Source organism: Numida meleagris, chromosome 1, assembly GCF_002078875.1.
Source record: "Numida meleagris isolate 19003 breed g44 Domestic line chromosome 1, NumMel1.0, whole genome shotgun sequence".
Classification (NCBI taxonomy): domain Eukaryota; kingdom Metazoa; phylum Chordata; class Aves; order Galliformes; family Numididae; genus Numida; species Numida meleagris.
In genome coordinates this window covers 58,305,676-58,331,287 of record NC_034409.1, presented here as the reverse complement: position 1 = coordinate 58,331,287, position 25,612 = coordinate 58,305,676, and the positions used below count along the sequence as shown (strand labels likewise).

General features: G+C 37.8%; 1 protein-coding gene across 1 annotated transcript in view; it reads right to left on the bottom strand.

Annotated features, from left to right (window-relative positions):
- Window positions 1-25,612, bottom strand: part of DGKI (diacylglycerol kinase iota) — a 174,628-nt gene that overhangs the window by 80,118 nt on the left and 68,898 nt on the right. Inside the window, exons 11-22 of the mRNA XM_021388553.1 lie at window positions 21,355-21,429; window positions 20,077-20,172; window positions 19,047-19,129; window positions 16,716-16,776; window positions 13,186-13,299; window positions 12,466-12,603; window positions 11,213-11,291; window positions 7,449-7,504; window positions 6,525-6,587; window positions 6,229-6,302; window positions 4,645-4,756; window positions 1,830-2,029 (exon numbers count right to left, since the gene is read on the bottom strand). Of these exons, the coding sequence (XP_021244228.1) occupies window positions 1,830-2,029; window positions 4,645-4,756; window positions 6,229-6,302; window positions 6,525-6,587; window positions 7,449-7,504; window positions 11,213-11,291; window positions 12,466-12,603; window positions 13,186-13,299; window positions 16,716-16,776; window positions 19,047-19,129; window positions 20,077-20,172; window positions 21,355-21,429 (1,151 nt within the window). The remainder of the gene's footprint in view (window positions 1-1,829; window positions 2,030-4,644; window positions 4,757-6,228; window positions 6,303-6,524; window positions 6,588-7,448; window positions 7,505-11,212; window positions 11,292-12,465; window positions 12,604-13,185; window positions 13,300-16,715; window positions 16,777-19,046; window positions 19,130-20,076; window positions 20,173-21,354; window positions 21,430-25,612) is intronic.

The window sequence follows — 25,612 nt, the reverse complement described above, 5'->3', positions numbered from 1 at the left end:
AATATCATCTTCACAACTGACATCATAATGACTCTGCATTTCTCTACTGCAGTTCAAATCTGGATATCAAAAACCGAGTATAGCCATGCTGTTTACCAGATCAAATTAGCAGATCAAAATATCAGGAATTTTCTTTTAAAAAATAAAATATAAACATTTGCATTAGCTTCCATCACTGTAGGAAGAGATGCCTCAGGATTGTTCTCTACCTAATTCCAGAGTTCAGAAATGACCAAGCTGTGGTGGCTGGATGAAATCAGGCATCACTGCACACAGGCAGTAGTCTGCTATTCTTCACTATTCAAGAGCAATGAGTATGCCTTATGCATTTTCCTGACAAACAGCAACTGCACATTACAGATATGTGCCTCTACTGAAGCTTAAAGCATTAGTCTCTGTCTGTAAGAGAACACCATGTGCTAAACTGAATAGGAAGATGTTGAAAGTAACCAAGGAGGCTTTGATTACATGAACAGATTGACAAACAGAAGACGACATGACACTCTAAAGGGCTGAAAACAAAGTTTGAATAGAAGCAATATCTTTCACTACATGAGAAAGACTACATGAGAAAACACAACCAACCTTTAAAATACCTAAAGAAGTGGGTGTGCTTGAGACTTTGCTGAATTTTCCAACTATATTAGTCTAATGCAAGACATTACTTCTCTTCAGAAACATTGCTTCACTTATTCCCTGTCACCATAACAGCTGCAACAGCAAAATCCCCAAACTCAGCTCCCCAGAAAAGTGAAATCTTCACTGCATGAATGCTTGAATAAATTGTGATAACTTGATAACTTCAAGCTTTTAGGCCAGCACCTGTCTGCATAGCAGACAGATCGTTTTGCATCACTTGAATACTTGGAAACAGCAAAGGCACTTACTATCTCTCATCTTAGCAAAAATAAAGACCTTCTATATGAGAAGTACAGCTCTACAAAAATAACCTGAATTATTTTATTGCATGAGTATTTTTCATAGGTTAAAATTAAAATGTTGCTCGATACTTAAAAATCAGGTTTAATTATGAAAAATAAAGTTATTTCTGTGTTGTTTTCCTTGCATGTTCCCTGTTTCCAGTTATTTTGTGTTTTTCTCTGTTCATCCTTTCCACTACTTGTGCTACCTCCACCTTATGCTATGCATTTTCCTTTTCTGACTATATTCCCTTATCTTTTCCCTAATCACTGTTTATCTAATCCACCCATCCAATCTTCAACAGTGCAATCTCCTGCCACTGAGCATGGAAGACTACAGGAAGAGTTATACTTCTAGACAATTTGTACTGGACTTTCTCATTTGATTTTCTGTACTGGAGAACGATTCCCTACAAAGTACAAATATCCTTTGCAATGCCTCCACACCTCTCTCCTTTAGGAGTTCAAGGCAGCTTGTTCTCACAGTAGAGACTGCAAGATGTCCTGAGCAGTTCTTGGTTGTGGCAATTTGTTAGAGTCTTCAATGGAGACTGAAAAACAGTCTGATAAAGTTCATAAAACAAATTATAAGAACTTTAAGAGCTAATATCATATATATGCAAAGCCAGCGTAAGCCAAGAGGCACAACACTGAGCCTATACATACCTCTCTAAATAAATAACTAAAAGATACGAGCCTTCCTAAAAGCAAGAAAGCAGGGAATCCAGAAGGTAAAAGAACAAAAGAAAGCCAGGAAGTTATTTACAGTACAGTAGAAAGAAAGTTCAGGATATGCGATTTATTTTTTTTTTTTAATGCACTGCAAGTTCAATACATGCAAATTCCATGACTGAATATGCTGCCTCAGTCAGGCCTCCTGGCATTAGAACATGCATGCATCCAACTCACTCATTCAACAAAGGCATGGATGTTCTCCTCTTGCTCTTCTGCACCATGTTGGCTTGGTTCCTTAAGGAGATCCGAATGAGTGAGGGAGCCAACCGACAAGGTTCACCATCCACTTGCATGGGGATAGACTTGTACGTTAAAAGCGTCACCTCACGGCACTGATGCAACCTCTCTCCATGACCACCCACTTGGAGAGCAGCCTTGGGGGAAAAAAAAATTTAAAATGGAAGGAGAATGACACCTCGAAACAGATGTTTCAGACAATTTAAAAAATCCAAAATGCACCATTTTGCCAACAAGAAGTATTAGCCAGCATCACATGTGTAAGGCATTCTCATTAAGGACAGTGGATGTACTTTCATTCAAAATTTGAAAAGCGGGACTTAACATTTCACAAAGAAAACTGGTAGGCAACAAGCAGATGAAACAGGACAGTTACCTAATCGTATGCATCATGTCTCATTGCTTTCTATATGTCAAGTATATTTGATGCACAAATACAAAATATATATACACACATGCTCCAATGCCTATCTGTGTTTCTTCTTAAAGGTTTCAATGCATGTTTTATTGATTTGTTTTACACTAACAATAATGTTTGGGATTTTTTTTCCTTTTAAATAAAAACCCTAATTTAGTAAATCTGGGAGAAAGAAAGTTGATGACCCCTTCCTGAACAGAATATAGTCCTTAATGTGAATTACATAAATCTAAAATCCCCAATTATGAGAGTTCACATAGCAGTTCAACATCAAGACCAGACAGGCTGAAAAGAGCAAGAAGAACCTTGTTAAAAACAGTTAAATACCATATTCAAGAATTCACTCCAAAGAAATGTAACAAGGAGAGCATGGTCAGATTCTTCAACTTTTAGGCAGACATGTTTGGACAGAAATGTATTTTTATTAATGAGGAATGTAGGAATGTGACTATTAGCTATAATATGCAGAAAAAAAATCTCCAGGAGCAGTCTAAATACTAGTGAAGACCTTCATCTTGCTCTTTGCACCTCATACTATTGAAAAAAAAATGATTATATGATTAATATAAATTTTATATATTTTTTTTAATTTATTTTATTTTATAAATCTTATAAATTACTGTTCTTCCTTGGTCTCACAGATCTTGTGTACCACCAAGCACATCTGAGAGCTGTAAAGAGCAAGTTAGAATTATACATACGTGTTCAAGGGTTACATCCACAGCATCGCAATCAATGTAGCTAGATAGATACTCAGTTTTGAACTAAGATTCCTCTAGAGAGAAATAGCAGCTCAAAGGGCCTTAATTCTTAAAAAAAAAATAATAACCTAAAATCTTCAGGGGATGAAGTGACAAAAGTTCCTTTCACAAGATCTACAACACTAACAGAATTTTTCCTACCTGTGGGTTTATTCCCTAGCTCACTAGATCAATCAAAAGAGGGGCCATAAGAGAATCCATACTCTGAACACATTTCTAAAGAAACAGTTGCTGATTCAGATGGCCTTTTGCTGACTTTATTTGTCCAAATCTATATTTAAGGAAACAAACACCTCTTTCAGGGGTATTAAATGAATGCAATATGCACTGAAGGCAGATTACACAACAAATAAAGCACAAGTTTAGTGAAAATAGGCTTATTCATCTTAGTTTTAACCTAGTCCACGCAAAAGAGAGTGGAAAAGGCTTAAGAGTATAAACTTGAGCGTAGAATCATAAAATCACCATGGCTGGAAAAGACCTCTAAGATCATCTGGTCCAAACATGCAACTATCACCAGTATTTCCCACTAGATCATGTTCCTCAATACAACATCTAAATGTTTACTGAACACCTCCAGAATTGGTGACTCCACCACTTCCCTGGGCAGCCCGTTCCAGTGTTTGACCACTCTCTCAGAGAAGAAGTATTTCCTAACGTCCAAACTGAATCTCCACTGGTGCAACTTGAGGGGTAATTTAAAATATACTGATGTATTTTTTTAATTCCACAAGAAAAAGAGAAAAAAATGATTTTAGAATAGAAATGCAGGTAGCCAAATAGAGCCATGTAGGTTGTCAAGAATCATCCAAACTTTTGACCAGTTTCGCTATGCAGATATTGCCTCCAAAGACAGTTAAGTCCCCATCCTTCAAAATGCAGTTAGGCTACAGGTCACTTCTACAGCCCGATGATCAGCACGGTTGCAATACATTTCCTTCCTTCAAGTTGTGTGTCTCTCTGTTGCTCCAAGACAGCTGCAAATACACTCATCTGAATAGTGTGCAGTCATTCACTAAGTACTGCTTCTTTAACCTTCAAAACCAAGAAATTTTCCAAGCTATTTTGAAATAAAAAAAAATTATTTCATTTGTTAAAACAGCTAATTTTTAGGAGAAGTAATATCTGCTAAGGAAAACAATTCCGTATTATCTTTGATATATGCTTCTAGTAGTGAATATTAGAAAAAAAAGAACCTTAGTGTCACTGAAACATACAAAAGCTGAAAAGAAATAGCAGTAATTATTTGACCATACAACATTCCCACAGTAATAACATGTCTTCATGCTGTTTGATCTACTGTCATAATCTTGCTGCTTAATTTGAGAGCATTTTAAAGCACTGCTAGCTATGTGTGAATCTGCAATACTTTGCAAAGATTATATTGTTATTATTAAATATCACTTCTTTTATTTAAAAATTACAGTTTGTCCCCTTCATTTAAAACCTAACAGCAGAGCATATTTTGATTTCAACTGAATACACAGAATTATGCTGTTCTTAGATTAATGTGGACAAATTTCACCAAGTCTGGTCACAACCTCAGGCAGGGTAGCACCTGCAGTATACTCACCAGTGAGGCCATGGTGAACCCAATGACTTCAATGTAGCCATCATCATGGCGCTGGGGTTCAAAGTCTCTGTGATCTCCAGGGTTTCCCCAGGGCATTGTGCCAGCACAATACCTACAGAAAATTTGGAAAGCAAGCTTTGAGAAAGTAATTTTCCCTGATGGGTCCTGACTATTAGCCTGACTCTTGGCCTGTATTGATCTCCTCTAATAGAAACTCAAACAACTGTTTCAGGATGCAGTTGAGGGACAATTAATAGTTACGCTGGCAAGGACTGGACAAAAAGAGAAACTAGTCCCTAATTTCTAACCTGGTACATCACTCACAAGTTTATTCATCATGGTCTTTGGCAGGTTCCTCTGCAAGCAAGGAAATAGGAGAAACACCAAACAATAGGCAACAGAGCATCAGCATTTTTTTCTCCCCTCTTGTTCTACTCTGCAGATCTGATGCTGAGCTGCACTGGCACCTGCAATTTGCCTGTGTGGAAGTTGCTTATCCCCCTCTGCTAGGAAGGCAAAGGGCCGCAGCAGCAGCCTCAGATCTCCACTGCCCCTCTCCCTCCTGGCTCATAAGCTCTGATAGTATAAGGACTGCAAAAGGTTACACAGCTTGAGGAGGCAGGGGAGAAATGAACAGGAACAGATGCAGCTGTTGCGTCTACCTCTCCTACCATTCAAGGATGGATGTAAAAGTGATCTTAACAGTAACAGAAGAAGGGAGACACAAAGTAGAAGTCTGCAGTGAAGGCAGTGCAGGACTCCCATGTGTTTGGGATTGCACGTGGAGCAAATAGGTAGGCTGTCTAATGCAGTAGCCTCCAAAGCAGGGTGCAGAAGACAACCCATTGTGGTGTAGGAAGAAAATATATTCTGTACTATTAATAAAATTGTATTTTAAATAGTATTTATTTCATCTTTGTCACATCCTCTTTTAACTTCTATTTGTGTCTGTTTTATAATGTGTATAATCTATTAGTACACTACTGTACAAATATATAAATAAATACACATTCTCATGCTCAAAAATTTTATTAATTACCAATGGGAGCACACAATCAAAAGATTTTGGAGACCACTGGTCTAGAGAGCAGGACACAGACAATTTTTAAAAATACAGACATATTTCTATTTGGAACATCTTCTATTACACTGAGAAAAAAAGCATTTCTTTCAAAGGGCTTCATGTTCTTTTCTTGAAAAATATTGATCTTTTTTGCCTCTCACACTGTTTCTAATAAAGCAGAAAACCAGGCAGCTGTGTCTGATTTACTATTTAGTTTGCAGGTTAGGTGCACATTTTGAAGCATGTTTGTTAAAACAATATCTTCTACTAGCTCTGCATCACTGGATACCCTTTTCAAAGGATAATTTTGCTGCACCCTGGGCTCTGATCTTTTTTTGTGTTGCTAATTAGCAGTATCATAAGCAGCTAGCCCTCAGGAAGGCAGCACAGTAGCAATACACTTCCTGCACATCCACACAACCTAGGACAACTTGCAGATATCGATTTTTTTTTTTTTTTTTTTACTATCAGCAGTAGTAATATTACTTTCCATTTTCTCCAAGCATCTGTCTTGAGCTTACCTGGGAATGTTTAAAAACACTATACACTGGAACTTCAGCTCCTGGATCTTTGGAGTCAGGTCTGTACCATCACACTACAAAGCCAAAGTGACAGAGCACAGAGAAATTGCTGAATGGAGCCACAGACAAGAGAAGTGTTGCTGCTTTGTAACAGCTTTCCCAAGACTTTCCTTGGAATGTGTTGCAAATGTCATGCTCAAAACTGAAAAGTAACAGAGCCATTAAACTCTCACCTTGCTCTCTCTGCCTTTCCCCACCTCTTTCCACAATACTATGACACAATTTCCTATACTTACCACAACTTTAACGTGCTTGGATAAATCTCTTGAGCTTCTTTGCAGGAAGTCTGAAAAGGCTGCCTGCAACAGAAACAAGAGCAGGAATGGTCATCATTGCCTCCTCTCTTTCCAAATTTCTTATCTCACCAGAGAGCTTATTACCTAATGCTATCCTTTTGTTAAACCTATTCTTTCCTGCTTTCAGAAAATATGACTTATATATATATGTATTATTTGTAAAGTTATAATACTTGTCCTTTTGAGGGGTTAGTCAGAGAATGTCCTTTGGTACCCAGTGGTATAAATGCAATTCTTGCTCACATTTGTTGCTATGTACCATGTGCCATGAAGGCACACGGGAATGCTGGAAGTCATCCTCTGGTAAGCCATACATTATGCCATGCATTATCAAATTAGTGTGTCTCTTTATATCTGAACTTTAAATGAAGTATTGTCCTCATCTCTCCTGAGTAAAAAAGCGTATTATTTATTTGCATATTCACATATGAAAGTATGAAAATAAGTCACTCCAAGTAGCTGATCACTGACCTCTACTACCCATGACCCTACATCCAAGACAGCTCCTCAAAGCCAAAAAGATGCAGGCTAATACTTGGAGAATTTCTCTAGGAAACTCAGTACCAGCATGCTGCCCAAACACTGAAAAAAATGGAACTCTTTGCTGAGAATCTTGTGAGCCAGAAGCAGGGGGAGTAAAACATGATCACTGCTGTGTCTAAAGGAGCACTGTAAGACAATCGGCATTCTCCAACAGGAATATATGTGTCATATATGCCAGAAAGAGGACATGTGAATTTTAAATTGCAACAGGCAAAATGAATTGGCATTAACCCCTGGTGTGAGAAAGTGAGAGAGAAGGGATATTGTAAAACATCCAAGCAACTAATGTAACATCATTCTGTAAAATGAATCACAACTCACCCCTGCATAAAACATTTTATTTCTAAATCGGCTGTTGAATTTCTCTGGATTTGCTTCTGTGAAAGGATACAAAGGAAAAATATGAGCACCCAAATAAACTGAATAGATTCCATTGTACCTTCAAATTCATTCCCAACACTATAGAGCTTTTAGTGCACATCACCCACTGAAAAGATGAACATTAACACTTTTTTCTTTTGAGGCTCCTGCATCTGTGCCATTATCTGCTATCAGATTTCAAACACTGATATTCGATTCTTCCCCTTTCCCGTATAATGAAAGGAGATGAAGTATGAGCAAAGAAGTAACAATAATACAATCAGTTTATTTACCATCTCTCAGACTATTTGTACTATATGTGAGGCTTCCATGTCTACCAACATAAAACAGATTTCTTTGAGAGTTATTAGAAACTCATGAAACATTAGTTCTGCTTCAAAGCATAGGTTAAAGTGTTAGTAAATTATGAGATGAAAAAAATCCTGATGCATCACAAAAGGGATATCTAGAAGGTATGCTGGAATTGACATCCCTACACAAATATCCATGCAGCAACCATGCAACCATGCAACTATAAGAGGTTATTTTAAAACCTATTTAAAGAGATACTTCATTTTGATTAGACTCAAAGTGATGGAGAATTTTAATAGTCCAGTAGTAAGGCCCATGCAACACTTAATTATTCTCTTCATTAAAATAAATTTTCATTGGTTTATTTTTTCTTGTCTTGAACATTTCTGTTTTCAAGTGCCAAATGTTAAATCTTATTATATTGCTCTGTCCATTAGATTTAAAGGACCTCAACCGTCAGATATCTTCTCTCTGAGTAAATGCTTATACATGGTGATTAAATCACCTCTTAACATTCTCTCCAATAAGCTAAATGGAGTTCCTTTGACCCCAGCATAAAGCATGTTTCCCAGAATACCAATCATTTTTGTGCCTCCCTGGGGACTGCTATTGTAGTTTTCAGCACCTAGAGGTTTAAGAAACAGTCCTTCTGATACTGTATACACTGACAGTACAGTGAGTCACCTACTCTTGCTCAGTGATTCTTTTCAAAAATCATCCAAGAGCTGGCCTAGTTCTTCTGGCTAAAGCATCACACTGTTGTAAACACTTCCAAATTACTTCTTCTCAAACGTCCACTTGAAACAACTCATGTAGTTTTAAGTCACTACATCTCACAATATAATGTTCCACTTCATAAGAATGAGCTACTTTATTTACTGTGTGATTGTTTGCCCACCTTTTTTATCACCCTTTTGTTGTGTTGTGTGGGTGAGCCTAACATACAGTCAGGGTCACCTTTATCTTAAAACTACTAATTTAACTGCTAAGTAAACCTCCTCTTTTATTCACTTACTGAGCTGACAGCTCTTCATAGAAAGTCTCAGAACCCCACGTTACAAAGCGGGTGGGTCCTGAACGCTGAGCTCCATGCCCATGATTCACGTTCAGTGATGTGGTTATCCTTGATGGCAACAGCCATCAACACAGATCTTGTGACAAACATTGACCTGAACCAAAGGCCCAGTTTGGAACCAGCTAATCAAAAAGGAGCCTTTCTGAGCTCAGGGATTTAGTAGTCCGTCAACATACCAAACTGCTCCTACATCTGGCATGTCAGATGAGCAGGTCTAGGGAGGAAGCACTCTTTCTACCATGTGGAATAGAGCTGAAATTTGATTAGAATGCACTTTTGATTGTAGAAGTAAATCACTGACTGCATATCCAAGGCTCACTCCATCCTCACCTTCTCAAGCTCATGTAATCAAGAGATGAAGTAAACTGCATATTCCCTGCTCTATCAGAGCATAAATACTATGAAGGGGGAAACTGTGACCTCTGGAAAGAGTTTCTACCAAGAATGCTTCCTGAAGAAGCAGAGCTAAATGCATCGGGCTTGGAGCCAGCCCTCAAGGCTCAATCTCATTAGTCACAAGAAAAGTGCAGAGGTTGCCATGGAAAAGGCCACATTCACATAGAGGTTCCTCTGAGACACTGCAATTACTGTTTTGTTAAAATATAGCAATTGAGAAATCTCCACATCATAAAATGGCCTGATACCGTGAGAATTCAAATCAATCTAATTTATTTTGGATTCATTTCTTGGGGGTTTAAAAAAATACTTCTGTTGGTTGTTTTTTTTTTTTGGTGTTGGGGAGAGAGGAGGTTGATAGGCTAATTGGTTTAATTTGATTGGCTAATTTTTTTTTTAATTGAGAACAAAAATGTGTGATTACAATAGCCCCACATAAACTACATACAACCAGTTCTCCTACTGGGCCAGGTGCAATGGTCATGACAGTGCTACAGGTTTTGCTCAAATCTTCTAGAGTTTACCTGGATTTTTATCAGTTGTAAAAGGTATCATAATCTGTTCTGCTTCGCTTAATTCCACGTGAAATACAATAAAATCCATGCATCAGCAAAAAAATATAAGCTTTTCTCTCCTAAAGCATATGGAAGTGACTTCATATCTTTTAGCATTTCAGATGGTAAAGAAACCCCAACAGAATGACTTGTAAGAGCAGACATTTGTACTACAAAAAGCTCTCCTAGCCATACACACCCACTCACAGACAGACAGCTTGCTCTGCCAAGTATTTTTTTCACCCATGTAAATTTTTAAAACACTGGCATCTCTGGAATAATATTCATACTTCATAGGGTACCATAACTTCATTATTAAGTAATGCCTCCATTAAGTGAAAAAGTAGCCATGCATTTCATCTATACAGTATATTCACAGTCACATTAGCAATGCATGGCAATATACATTCATAAAAAAATAAATGCATACAGCTGTCATCATTTCATTTCTGCGCCCTTTTGTGGCCCCTCGTTATTATTCTTGAAGCTTGAAGCAGTCTTAAACATTATAAAATATGCATTAGCTCATTCCATCATGCACTCTGCTCTTTATTTAGTATGCCATTCAGGTGCTGTCTTTTCATTTTGTGATGACACTTTGATAATATAAAAATGAAGATAAGGAAGGCTGCCATTCAGAAGAAGAGCGTTCAGGAGAAGCTGAAATGACCAAAAAGTGAACACACGCAATTGTAGAAGGTCTGTTTATATAGGCATGCTTGCCTAAACCATACAAATCTAACAGTTCACATCACACCAAAGTCACATTCAGGTTGAGTGGTATAACTGCCATCAGCAAGGGGACAAGCAAAATGCTTCAACAGCTAAAATTACTGACTGTTTGTGGATTTAATTAAAGCCTTTCATTTCCAGAGATATATTGTGGGCCTGTACTAAGTTCAGTGACATCATGCTATATTCATCCATAGGAAACAGCTGTTCGGTTTGAAAACACAGTTATTCCTCTGCAACTCTGCTTCTCTCACAGTCTCACAGATTTTCTCCTCCTTCCTCTTTCACACAGTAGGGAAAACTTGCACCTCAATTACATTTGTTCTTTCTGCTCTTGCTCTGACACTTCTGTGTCAGTAAATTTCCTTTATGTTTGTACCAGGTATCTACTTTAGAAGGTCAAAAACTTTGAAAAGCTCTCATTTTAGCTCTTTTCTTTCCGTGGATTCCATTTTTTCTTGTATTTTTTTTTCTTTTTTAAATTACCAAGTCTCTTAGAAATTCACTATAAAATTGATACAATCGCTTTCTTCCTACTTGTGGTTTGTATGTTCTAGCAATCTTCCTGAATGGTAAGAATAGGGCATTAAATCCAAATCCATTTGTAATTTATAAAATTACTGCCCAAGGTTAATGAAGCAAAACGCTCCTCCTACCTCTGGATTCGTGGAACTCCAGTGTAACATGTGCATCAAACCCAAGGCTGAAGTAATTATTGAAGACATTGAGTGGAAGCTATAATTAGATAATAGAAAGACATGTAAAAGTAGCACAGATTAAATATTCCATGACACACCAGGAATTAACTATTTTAAATTTGGCACTTCCTGAAAACCTAAAAAGAAAATGGAACACATCGGGGAAGTGTATATAAGAAGCTGTTCTTGTAAGAAGGCTAGTAATAGCTTTTGGGAGATGCTCCATTCAGAAGCCAAAGAATGCAAACACATTTACAGAGCTTGATGACCACATAAGTATCTTTGCAAATGCATTACAAGATTCCTCATTTACTTTCTCATTGAGATTTTCCAGAGCATTTCTCCACTTAACATGTCAATATATAGGTTTTCCTAATTGCATGGCACTTCAAGCTCAGCATGGTGAATAAAACTCAAGCTGTGTTTTTCTTGTTTCATATATAACCAGGAGCAATGCAAGTCCCAGACAAGAAGCCCTAATTTTATTGAGGATGCATGAGATAGCAAAGCACACATCTGGCCTCTTCATCATTACACTGGCCCAGCAGAGCTGTACAGAGAAGAGCAGCATCCAACAAATAAGCTGGAAATTCTGACTGACAAGATGAAAATGATTCACAGAATTTTTTTATTTTTTTTTTTAATGACAGTGACACTTTCAACATCCCCAGCCCTATGGCTTATCAATATAAGTGTGATCCCCTCACATATTTTCCCAGTCTTCAACGCTCAAGAGAGTTGATGATCTCACTAATGGAGATGATATGGAGACTCACACACAAAGATGTAAAATCCAAAAATACACTACTCTTTGCTGTAAAGTAGGGAACATTTAGCACTCATCAGCAGAATCCTAAGGAATATAAAAAAAATCTACATGTTTTCAGATGTGTCTCAAATTTAAGAATGAGTAGTTGGTCATAGGGTTCCTTCTTCTGCCACCCTTGATTAACTGGAGGGAAAACAATGCGATGCCATTATTGGCATCTGGTTATTGAGATAAATGCTCAAAGTCTTGGTTACAAACAACAAGTAAGATGGCCAATATATATTATGGTTCACACACCCCTGGAGACATTGAAGAGTAATAGGAAAAGATGCAACAAGAAACTGAAAAATTTTTAGAGCTTCAGCACTCACGCATCTTATGGAGTATCCCGAAAATGCTCTTAATTATACTATAGTCTCCCTGGGAAAAAGAAGGCTCTAACCTTACGTGACCCATCTTCCAGCTCATCTTGTGGCAAATCTGGATTGCGCTCAACCTGGAGATTCCATCGGTCCAGCTGGACAATGGTCCCATCTTCAACATGACACAAGATCTTGGACACGGGCTCATCTGTGTAACCCTGGCAGCAGAATGAGTGTCACCAAAGTATCAGCCATGGATAGCCAAAGAAAAGCAAATCATTCACGAATTACCTGGAAAACCTCCTTCCTTTCATGCAGATCTAAAACAGCAGATCAAATGTTCTTAAGAACATGTCAAATTATTGCTAGATTTTGATATATGAAACAATCTGATAAACCATTACTTAAGAACACAAGTTTTAGACAGGCATGGTAAGACTAACAAAGGAATTAAAGCATATTTCCTTTTCATGAAATAGATCCAGTGCTGCAGTTAAGGAAAATTACAGAGAAATAAAGTTCAAATAACGGTTAAGTTATGAGCCTACATATAATTCTCACTATTTGGCCCGAAACACCAGACAGATACATTCATGCACCTTTTTATTACAACATTTACATTATTAATAATTCAAGACATGAAACTGGAAACTGAAATGAGCTGTTGTGTCCAAGTGAAGCAGACCTTGGGTAAAGCCCCATCAGCTATTTTAGCCAAAAAAGTTTCACGCTACTACACCACTAAATCAGAGCAGCAAGTTGAGAACCCACATGTAAGGGTAACCCCAGTCAGTGCTTACCCCACCCCAGTTGAGGGTGCGGGCAAGGTCATTCCCAGTGCCAAGTGGAAGGACAGCCACAGGAGGCTGGGGGGTGAGTTGCAGCTCATCTAGGATAGAGAGGATCCAGCCAACCTATAAAACCAGAAAAGCAAGAAACTGTTAGTAAGAAAGATTAAAAGGGAAGTAACAGAGGAGAAAGGCATGTTTTGACTGAATTGCCATCGCACAAAAGATCAAGTTAAAAATAAATCAATAGATAAATAGATAGGAGAAAGAAAAAACAATATATATGAAAGCTCTACAGCTGCCCCATCTGAGGGGCAGAGAACTGGTGCAGCAGTCTTCATGAAGCTCTTGTGTAAGGCGAAGGGATAGGATGTTAATTCTATCTATTGTTAATAGTACACCAAGATTCCAAAGAAAGGGAGCTGAAAACTTTCTGCCTAGAAATTGTTCTGAAAAAATGTTATGTTAAAATTAGTGAAAAAAAGATTTAAAAATAGTGAAATATAATACAGAATTGAATTACCCTTATACTAAAGGGAAGAAGATACAAGAGATGTTTTAGAAACGGTGTGGTATCTGAAATCATGTTCTGGTACACAGGGTCCAGATCAAGTCAAGTACAGACACACCCATGGGTCTCCCATTCCTCAGATGAGAGCCGTTAGTGCTGAATTGTTTCACTCTGAGCAAAGATATATATATAGTTATACAGAAAAAATCAATACAGGGCTAGAATAAAAGACTGCAATGCTAAGGGCTGAAGACTGGGTGTTGGAAAAATGAATCGGGATCTTCCACACCACCAGCGATTGATAGAGAGCTGGATCTCCCTCTCACTCTCATTCTCTCTCTACTCTAGACTACATAAAATTTTTCAGTAGAAATCTGCCACAGGAACAAATTAATTTAAAGTATTTTATTTTTATTAAATAGTAATTTCCAACACGGAAAGGAGCATTGCTGAAAATATTCTCAAACCTTATATGCCTGAAAGTCTTGCTATAAGAAAATAGCACTATTAGATTATTTCTCAACTTTACAAAAAAAGAAAAAAAAAAAAGAAAATATGTCACGCATTTTGAATAATTTCTAAAAAGCATAAAAATAATAAAACAATGACTTTTTTCTGATATCAGTGTTCAAAGATTATATCTTCATTGATATTAAGAGTTTTTAAATAAGACATTAAACTGAACTACAGACTCCACCTGGACAGGATTTTTCCACTCTCCACTAATATTTCTGTAATTTCAGACAGATTCTTACTCCAAACTGGAATGGAACCGGAGCTTCAAGAAACCAAAACCTAGGTATTTGGTACTGCAGCTTGAATTTGAAGTACTAGAGAGGGGAGAGGCCTGACAGAGGGTGAGAAGGAGCCAACAGCCACCTTATTTGATATTCTAGAATAAGTCTCTCTCCAAGTCTCTTCAAGGAAAATTTTATTTTACATAAATATTATTTATTAAACAGTTACTTATCATAACCCATTGTCCAGTTATTCAAATGTCCATGTGGGATGTGATCCCACATCACAGATCACTGTCTAACAGTCATGTGAATAACTTAAAACTTTCATGAATTTGGATGTTACCACAGTATTTAAGTCTTTCGTAGGCACTATGATATGACTAAATAAAGTCCTCAAGGGATTGTCAGAAGTAAGTCATCGTCTCATTTTTGAAAGTCAGTTCTCTAGTATTGCGAACAGGAAGACAGAGTAAAGAGTTCTGATAATTCCCATGTGGCTAAGACTTGCTAAAAAGTCTTCGGCCTTTGTCATTGACTTAATCTATACATTTGTGCCTCAGATTCCTACTGGGGCAGGTAACATTACAAATACCAATCAATTTTGTATACGCTTTTAACTTTTTTTAACCAAAACTTCAAATTACTCATTTATACTTGCAAAACTGCTCTTTAATTTGAGGTCATTTCTAAACATCATAGAGTCAAGGATGTTTTTACAGTAAGGGATAATAAAGACCATCATTTCCCTGTAAACAGAAATCTCCTGACTGCTTTGAAAGCAAAGTTTTCTACTTACACCTAGGAAAGTAACAGCAAACAGCAGTGATGGAAAAGTTACAGTAAGTTCTGACTCACCTCAATAATGCAAGATAACATCTGGTCTCATTGAATATTCACTAAGTCCATCTGAGCCAGATTTCTCATTTGTAGATGTAATGGCTTTGGGAATAGCTAGATATTAATTTGCTTCAAACTGAGCAGCAGCAAATGTAATAGTGAAGTGCTGCTCTTACCAATGAGGAGGTGCTGCCCCCTGTTGCTTTCACTGCTCAGCAAAGGAAAAACAGAGGATGCTAAGGCTCAATGTATTTGTATTAATTTCTATTTTAATATTTTTAGGATGAAGATCTTTCTTCTATGAAAATATTGGCTTCCTCAGACAGAACCTTCAAACATTTTCAGAAACAGACTGAAAACATCTCTTTATCGCAGCTCTATCTTTTGCTGAAGTAATACCTCACAATTTTCTCAAGGAGTGTTCCGAATTCAGTAAGAGGAATATTTTATTGTCCTAGGTACCAGCAAGATGTAATCAAAACACACTGTTTCTTCTGTCTTTCAGGGGAAAGCACTAGTATTAATGACCTCTACATCCAGGGCTTTAGAAATATCACGGAAGCAGATAGGAGCTGAGAGTGTGTTCAGCTCACTTAAAAAATAATAACAATAATTTTAAAAAAACAGAAGCCTCCCAGTGTGCTGAATATGTACTTCTATACATCCTGGCCAGACACTGCACCTTGCAGCTAGCACAGTTCCAAGCATTATCAAAAGTATGTTGGGGGACCTGTGCTTCATGGAGACTAAGGTCAGTTTTTCAACTGTATTTCAAAACTCAGTGGTACAGAGTAAGAATTACAATATTCCTAAGAACAGGCAAGAACAAAGCAACTGTAATTCCTTCACAACCACTCTTGGCCTCCAGGTCCCAAACTGCAGAGCTTGTCTCCATCTGAAGGTGCCCAAATCTTTTGAAGATCTGATACTACTCACTTTGCCAAGGACACACAGTAATTCAATTGCAAAGAAAGTACTGAATCTGGATCTGCCAGAACCCAGGCAAGTAATGTGACCAACTCCTCACAGTGTATTTGTAAAGAAGGTGAGGAAACTTGAGGCATGGAGGAAATCTCATTTGACTGTACTCAGGCATAGTGAAGACAATAGCAGAGAGGAGTAGAAATTAAGATTTAATGACCCCCAGACAATGATTTAACCTGCTAGACCCTCACATCTGTGAAAATAGTAAGAGGAGGCCAGCAATGGTTGTCTTTATGTTTTAAGCTGTACCAAGTCTATGCATAAAGCAGGTAGGGTCTAGGACATTAGTACCTAAGAATATGGTCCCATCATTAAGCAGGCCAGCCACACAGAAAAGAAAAATAAAGAGGTTTAATAAACATAAGGTAAGTTATCTGGTTCTACAGGCATTGCAAAGCGGGAAACCTGTGACTGTGAGCAATTTCATCTCTTGGCAATGACCAGAGGGCTGCCAGGCACCAGTCACCTACCGTTCCATCCCCACCACAGGCCAGGATCCGCAGGTTTGGCACTTTTCTGTACAGCTCCAGCCTAGCCAGGGGAGGGAAAAGCAAAAAATATTTTTGAAAAAGTCAATACAACAATGAAGGTAATTATTATGCATTTTGCCAAGTGACAGTTTAACTACTGTTTATTTCTCTCTAGAATATTCATTACTAATGATGCAGGATGGAGGAGGAAAAAAAAAAATGAAATGGAGCCTTCCTTAACAGTTAGAGAGCCCCTCCTGAGAAGTGTTTTGTCTGTTTAACATGGGAACATGTAATCTGAAAAGCCAGATTCTCATTCTTCCTCTGGAGATGACAAAGTCTTTATTTTCCTCTTATCCTAAGGCAAACAAATGTAAACACTGAAGCTTTAAACCAAATGAAGCGTTTCTCATCAGTGTTTGCTGAACCACTGTTTCTGAAATGTGTAGAGCATGACAGCTCCTTCAACTGATAATTGTATTTCTTTAATATCACAGAAGGCAGTAACATCTAACAAAACTCTTTCTCTGGATATCAGATCTAAGATACAAACAGGAGAGCAAAAAAAAATGCCTAGTCCATCAGCTGCATGAAAGAGAGGCATAATAAGACATCTCCCAGTGGAGGAGATACAGTCACATACTGAGATCTGGTTTACTGAAGATCTAATTCAACCTTAACTCTGTTACACAGCTCTGAAAACCGTACATTTACTTTTAAGCTTCTATACATCATTAGGAAAGTAGCAGGTGTTTCATCAGGAAAAACATGTTTGGGTGCTCTAGAAGTATGAATAGAAAATACATGGACCATTCTTATACAGGTAAACATTTGATTTAAATGATTACTCTCCTTCTGTACTGACTACAATGTCAAAGGAGGACTGAGCAGACAGTTAAGTAAAGCAAATATCCCTATCTCGAATACCACAGAAGTACGGTTTCTTAACCCTTAGCAGTGAGAATCATCCCTCTAAAGGCAGGTTCTCACTCCTTCAGGAAACGCTCACCCTTCAGTAAGTGCCCAGTTAATGAGCATCAGTCACTCAGCATGCAAAGATAGCTGCATGCTGCAGTCATACATGGAAATCTAAAGGTAGCTTCACTCCACTAAATATCAGCCACTCGAGAATTGTCAAGCACTGTAGGATCTGCAGTCCATAGACTCTGTGGAGATTTAGGCATAAGGTACTCTTCAATGATCTCCCTGTTTTGACTATGTGAATCTGATCACCTATGTAATAGCCTTCCGTTGGCACTCAAAATGCGTATTTCAAAGCAGTAATTTTGAAGAAGATTCAACAATGTTTTCCTATAGTGTGATTACATACCAAAGAATGACCTATATTATTTGTCTCTGCTTACATCACTTGCTGTGAGTCCTCCCCACAGTCATTTAACCAAAGAAACAAACAAACAAAAAAAATTCTGACCAATAGAGGGTGCTCCTTGGCAAATTTAAAAGATTATATCTGAAAGCAGCCATACCTTTCACACATCTATTTGATCTCTGTCTTCATTGAGAGCACAGAGACCATTCCCATCTTATTTTACATTAACTGCCTATCCCAGAATACATATCACTCAGAATACCATAATTTCAACTCCAATTGCTTATAACTTAATATATATACACACCCCTTTATTTTTATATATTTATTCATGTGCACACATTTATACATGAGGACAGAACTTAGAAACAATGCAACAGAGAAAACATAGTAGAAGTAACTCTCTATTCAACAGATAAACTACTAGCTTGTCATAGTCAATCATAGAATCACAGGATAATTTGAATTTGAAGGGATCTCAGGAGATTTCTAGCTCAGTTCCAGATCGAAGCAGATTCAATGCTGAGATCAGACCACATTTCTTACTGTTTCATCAATGTGGGGCTCAAACATCTCCACATACAAAGAGAACCCATTCTAATGGGTAACTGTCACGCAGTGAAAAATTTTTTCCTTACATCTAATCAGAACCTCTCTCATTTCTATTGCCTCTTTGGACAATTTGCCCACTGTTTCTTGCCCCTCTTGCCATGCTGTTGTAAAGGGTCAAACTCCGTCTCCTCAGCAACATCCCCAAAAGTATCCAAAGCTGCTATTAGGACCCCAAGCCTGCTCTTCTCCATATGCATGCTTAACATCTCATCTGAACATGCATAGACATTTACATAGGTTTATCTATACTCTGAAACTTTGATTCTGTATCACAATGTGGATACTTGAGAATCCAAACCTATCAGCACCACTGACCTACCAATCTATCCAAGCTAGATGTTTATCTGCTTTCCTAATATAAAAACAGAGCTGAGTGCCTGAAAACTTACGCATCTTTTGGCCCTTCCTGAGAGAGATCAAAGACCTGGCGTGGATTCAAATACCACATAAACATTTGGAGAACCTTGGTGCCCTGGGAAAAGAGAAAAATCAAAGGAAGGGAAATTATGAATAGCATAATGATTATTAAAAATAATAGTGTTCATATTTGGACTGTTTTCTTTCCTTTATGCTTTATAATGCAAACATAAGCCAAGAAAAATACAAAACAAAATGTGCTGCAGCCAATGACAGCTCTGTAAAATAGTGACACAGCAATCCATGCATTGTGCACACATATGCACGTGAAATTTTAACAATACAGATCATTAATGGTTCATTAGAACACACACTCAGGGTCAGACCAAATGTTTTTCTCCCACAGAAACCTGTTCTCCTTTCTCTCACCACCTGCAGCAAGAAACCTGTTATTCTACACTTCGTCAGCCTGTCATCCCTGACAGCAAGAAGCTGAAGATGTTTGTGGTTAAAGTCTCCACAGTGAAGAGTGCCCCACCAAACATCCAAGTAATCATGCTGCTTTGGCCTCCACAATCATCACCACAAACACTTCTAACTGTAAGCCTTGTGAAGCAGCATCCAAGGACTCTATGGGCTGCAGCTGCACCACTTCTCCCTCACTGAGAGCAGATTGGTCAACTCTTCACCAAAAGGTCATTATATTGTAATGTAAAATTACATCATATTTGGGATAAAATAAGTCTAGGGCTTCACAAGTAACCTAGATTTCCCATGGAAAAATGAGGTCTTCTGAAAATCTCCAAACTACCATTTCAGGCTCCTGTCAAAAATCTGAAGGTATGCAGACAACTGCTCAAATATTTAAATATCCTTTTCTTGCACTTCCGTGGAATTAGATGGAGGTATGAAGGGCATTCAACAGCAAGCACCTCTCTAGGAGACTCTAATGCATTTGCATAGAGCTCCTCTTCACCATGACTAACCAAAAACTATTATTATTTGCAGAAAAACAGTTGTTAAGCTAAAACTTTGTTACCTGGATCCATATTATGACCTTACCTGGTTCCCTCCACTTTTTGGATTTACAAAAACCAACAGCGGTTTCATGAGTGGAGAGGAAATAGGCTTTATCACGAATGGCCGACCTTTGTTATCCTGAGAAACCACAGCAAGAAATAACTTTAGTAAAAGTTATGTAAAGGGTAGGTTTCACTGACATAACACATGTAGAAGAACCAGCATAGCTCTGATATTGGAAACAGTATAGCCATGATACCATGATGCTCAGCTGAGACTAAATTTACACAGCTGAGAAAATTCCATAAGAAGATAAGAAGGAAAAAATTGTTTCTGGTCAGCCCAAAACTATTTTTTTTTTTACTTTACATTCTTTACCAAAAAGAAATTATTCATACAGTCCTAATAACGTGTCAGATATAGTGCTATTCCTAATATGAATTATATTTTTTTCCAATAGAAAAAGGAATGAGATAAGCTACTTACTTCCTGACTTCCATTTAACAGACAAGTTGAACCAGTGTTTAGTTGCAGATGATCTGCTCCTGAGTTCTTGGCCTTGCTGGCCCTCCCTTCTTTGAACAAGTTTTACGTGCAGTATGTGATTCTAACATTTCTCATTATGTCAATGAGAAATATATCTGCCTCCCCACTCCTCTGTATCAGCAGGACATTAGAGAGCCCAGTAATAAGGACACTCTCCTGGGCTGAGGCAGACACAGACTGCAGTTTCTGGTCTGCAGTTGCCCAGTGCCCAAGTGAGGACCTTACCCACAGAGCTCTGGCTGGGCAGAGGTAAATATCCGTCCACCTCTCCCCGTAAGGCTGTCATTCAGCTATACAACTAATCCCCTAGGCAAGGGCTGGAAACAAAGTCTTCCATAAACTACATAGTAAACGTAACCATAGGACCAAATATCCCCAGCAGGAGATCTCCCAAGGGAGACACTTGAAGCATACCTTCAAGCCAATTCCATATTCAGACCCTTGCAGTCAACACACTCACCATGAATTTCAGAACCCACTTTCGTGCTCCTGCTTGGCCTAGTTGAAACCAAAGTGTCTGAGCTGACTCTTTTACACTCCAGGGGAACATTGTTTCACTAGGCTGGTATATTGTTTCTTGAAAAAATCAACTCAGCAAATAACAGACTTCTCATACAAGTTTTTATCAAAACTTATCTTTTCTCACAACAACTTCAATAACGTGGAATTTTCCAGTAAAAATATATATCAAAAACACAGGAAAAGAAACTTTACAATCTGCATTTATGCATTCAAACAAAAGGAAACCGCTTTTCCAAGCTCTTAAATACCTACATCATTGCCTCTTTTGCTGGCTTTTCTTTTAAAAGATGTCCTCTTCTTTCGCCGTGTTGAAGTCTTTAATGAGTTCTATGTTAAAAAAATAAAGAAAAAAGAATACATGAAAAGCAAAACAAAATTTAGAAGACAGGCACAGACAGAGCCTCTTTATGAAGCTCTTCCATGCATGTCCACTTGGAGAATGATAAGAGTATCTGGCACATGCTCAAGATTTAAATCACATGCGCTGCATGCTTTACACTTCCACACCACCGTTTATGGAGAAAGCCACACACGGAGACCAGACTGGTGCTTTGGAACTGGAAACTTTCCCACGCTGTGAGGGGGAAAAAAGATCAGATGCTCCCATAGACTCACATAACACCACATGTTGTACCTGCCAACCCTCCCAATAGGGGTAGGAGACGCCCATTTCCCCTTCGGGGCTCCAGTCTCCTGCCCAATCAGGCTCGTCTCCTGGTATGGAGACCCCCTGCATAAAGATGTAATAAAAAACATGATAAATGAGATATTTTTCATGTTTTTTTAGGAAAGAAAACAACAAGTTTTAGCTCTGGCAACCACTATGACTCAATATAACATAGGCCACCATGGCATATGATGCTGGCACTGCAGAGTGAGTTCCAGCCCTATCAAGAAGCTTGGGTAATCATCTGATGAGGAATAATGAGAATTGTTAATAGTTAAGGAATTTAGCTTTTTTTCCAGTTGTTTGCTTTTTAATTAATTTCACTGAACTACAGAAAAAAAATGCAAAACTTCTTGTATTTTTGCAGAACCGAAAACATGTGCATGAAAGCTATTCTCCAGGCTGGCAATAGCCTACTTAGTAATACTGAACCATAAAGGTATTCCGATGTGATAAAAACAGACCAAAAAGGGGATATTGTTTTTTTTCCCTTAATATTCAGTTCCTGAAATCATATCCACAGGAAACACTTGGTCTACAATTGAGATTTGGTATTATAGGAAATACTGTAAATATTTCCTCATTATTTCAATTCTTTTGTCTTTCCATCACCAGGAAAGAAAGTAACACAGAAAATCAGAAGAAAGTTAATTGATTTCTTTCTGGCTTCAGGAGGGGAGCAAGATTCACCCAGCTCATCCAAAAGGTCATTTCTGTCCTGATGTTATTCAAAAGTGTATCATTAGTAAGTTAATGATCAGAGATCACCAAGTCAATAAGCAATGATATCTGTCCCTACTTAATCCTGCTCATTAACAAGTAATGCCATTATATTAATGAGAACAGTTACGAGATTCTCTTGACTATCTAACAACCATATTCAGAATTCCAAAACTTTGGTCCAACATACCAGATACAAAATTTAGTTTTTCCTGGCTTCTCAGAAATGTGAAAGATCTTAACAGCTATCTAACTCAAATAGCTAAAGACACTATTATCTCCTTTTTAACCAAGACCAAGAGAGGTCTGCTGCTGTAGAGCACAAGGTCACAAACTTTAAACAGTTCCCAACATACCTTGTGGACCATTATACATTTATGCCTTGTTGCTTACTGAAAATACTGAAGACAATGTGGCTCAGCAGAGCAATTCCAAGGCACTTGCCCTCTTAGGGCATAGTTTGAGAAACTACCTAAGGAGATGTTCTTATTCTTCCCTACTCTGATACATAAGAAGTGATCTTGAAAGCATGATAAATCACAAAGTCTGCACTGACCACAGAAGTGAATGGGAAGCATCACCTTCACAGACTTTCATCTCCCTACCTCAGGAGACAGACTGAGTGTAGACAAAAGTCTATGTCAGTATAAAGGCACAGTACATTGCCCTCAAAGCTCCAGCAGGCAACTGCAAGCAGGGGGGTTCTTGGCCTATTTTCTCAGCTAGTTTCCCTGGTGTGGGGCAAAACAAGATAGATTGAGATCTAGTCCATCTGCAGTCTTGCCAGCTATCTGATGAAAGGTCAGGGGCATATTGAGACTTTTCCTTGTGCTCTAGTCTCTCTAGATGTAAAATTTAAGATACTTATGCTATTGGTAACATGCAGTGAACTCTTCTGGCAAATCACAGCCTGTTACTCATGTTCGATATTATATTAGGATAGTACTTAACTGTACCACCTGAAGGAGGACTGTACTTGTTATTCTACCTTCTCAGTGGATGGACCTAACCCCAGTGAAATTCTTTTGGAAAAAAGCAAAATACTGCCTAATTAAAATAATAATAATAATAAATTAAAGACCACTTAAGAGTAGTTGTTATTAAATCCCATTGCAGCATGCCTCCTTTCTTGCCTGTGAATGGGGTGGGAAGAGGCATATAAGCATGTTAGTGAAAGAGTTTAGTCTAAGCCTCCATCATAACTTTTTTTTCCTTAATTTCTACACTCAGAAAGGCAATATAATATGCTATGTCATAACTATGCTATTTCATCTTTTTTTTAAAGCACTCTTACATCTGTAATGTTAAGACAATCTAAATTTTTGCTACAGTGATGGTAACTGCACATCTACAGCAGATGAAAGGCAAAAAAGCTGATAAAACATATGCAAGTTCTCCTTGAAAACATGCAGAAGAATAACAGACAGAAGTAATCATCAGCCTTTGCACATGAAACTGAAGAAATGAATGTGTATTACCTTGTCCACAAAACAAGGTGATGAGTGTTTTTACAAACAGATAATGTTATTCAGTGAAATACTTGATAGCAAAGCATACCTTTACTGTGCACCATATGTAAATCCTAACTTGCATCTAGAGAGGAAACCTCTCCTTTGTGGATGTCAGTTTGGCCATCTTCAAAGAGAGATGTTTGGTATTATTGCATCATCACTGTAGTTCTAAGCAAGCTTAGCTAAATGAACAAAAGAATTGGAGTCCTTTTATGGCGTTGGTTGGTGTAAGGGCCATAAAGTATCCTAAACAGATCTAACGAAACTTTTCCACTTTTTCCTTTGCAACATTTTAGCCTTCATTTTCAAAGGCTAATGAACAGCCTCTGAGAAGGTCAATCTTGACCATCTTCTGGTTGTTCACAAATCACATCTAGGCAAGACAGCTGCAGCAAGCAACTAATGAAAGGAAGAAATTAGCCCAGAAGTATAAAGATTACTAGCAGTTTTTAAGGCCCTTGAAGAAGGAGGAGAAGGAGAAAATACCATGTTTACTCACCTTGAAGAGAAAAATATAAAAAATTAATAAAATAAAATGGACTTTTACACTTACTGTCTTTGCCTTCCAAAAAGAAGATGACAGACTGAATCAGTAGGTACATCAGCTAGATGTACTCCCCCTCATCATTAACTTTTCTCCCACAACATAAGCATAGCAAGTCCATTCCTAATACAAAACCACTTGGGCTACCAAACCTCATTTATAACAACACAACATCAATCAAAAAGGGTGGCCTGTTTTCACAACAGGGAGGAGAATTAGGAGATGGAATTGATTTAAACAACGGGAAATCAGAGATGGTGTCAAAGTGCTGCTAATACAGTACAGAAATACTGGAAATCAGTAAACTAGTTACAGAAGCCTGAATAAAATGAAATAGATACTGGGAATTTTCCATTTATGTAAATGGGTCATTACAGACAGGGCTACCACCTATCCCAAAGCGAATTAAACCATTCTGAATATTCATCATATAGCAATCAATTGCTTGCAAAAAGCAAAAGCTCCCCATTTAGAATGTAAAAGGTGTGATCAAAGGTTTTTTGTTAACCAATTCCATAATCATGTTTTACTACCACAACACTGGCATTTAGAGAGGGAGTGTGCTATTTATTCAAGTACAATATTTGAAAGGTGGTGACCCCTGTTGTACATAAGCATGGAAAAGCATTTTTGTAGCAATAAAAAGAGAAATAAAAATTGAAAACTGGGGCAAGAGTTTGCTACAAAAAGCCACCTTACTTGCCTAAAAGAAACAACCAATAAAAAGGATGGAGGCACCACTAAAATCAAATTCACGAGTAGGGAATTCATTTCAGGAGTTGACCATGATCAACATGGGTAGTTAATTAGAGCTGAGAAAATAATTTATAACAAAAAGGCTTGTAGCCAAATTTACTCCAATTGTGAAATATGTAAAAAACAAATTGCTGTTTACATATATTAATTTACTGAATTCACAAAAATTTTAATATTGAATTTGTATTCTGTGGACTGAATGCAACAATAGTGTTCACCAAACAGGCATATAGGGTGAAGAGGGCCACAATACACAGAAGGAGAGCTGGCCAGAAACAGCAGGAGGGGAGAAAAATTCCTAAAGAAATATAA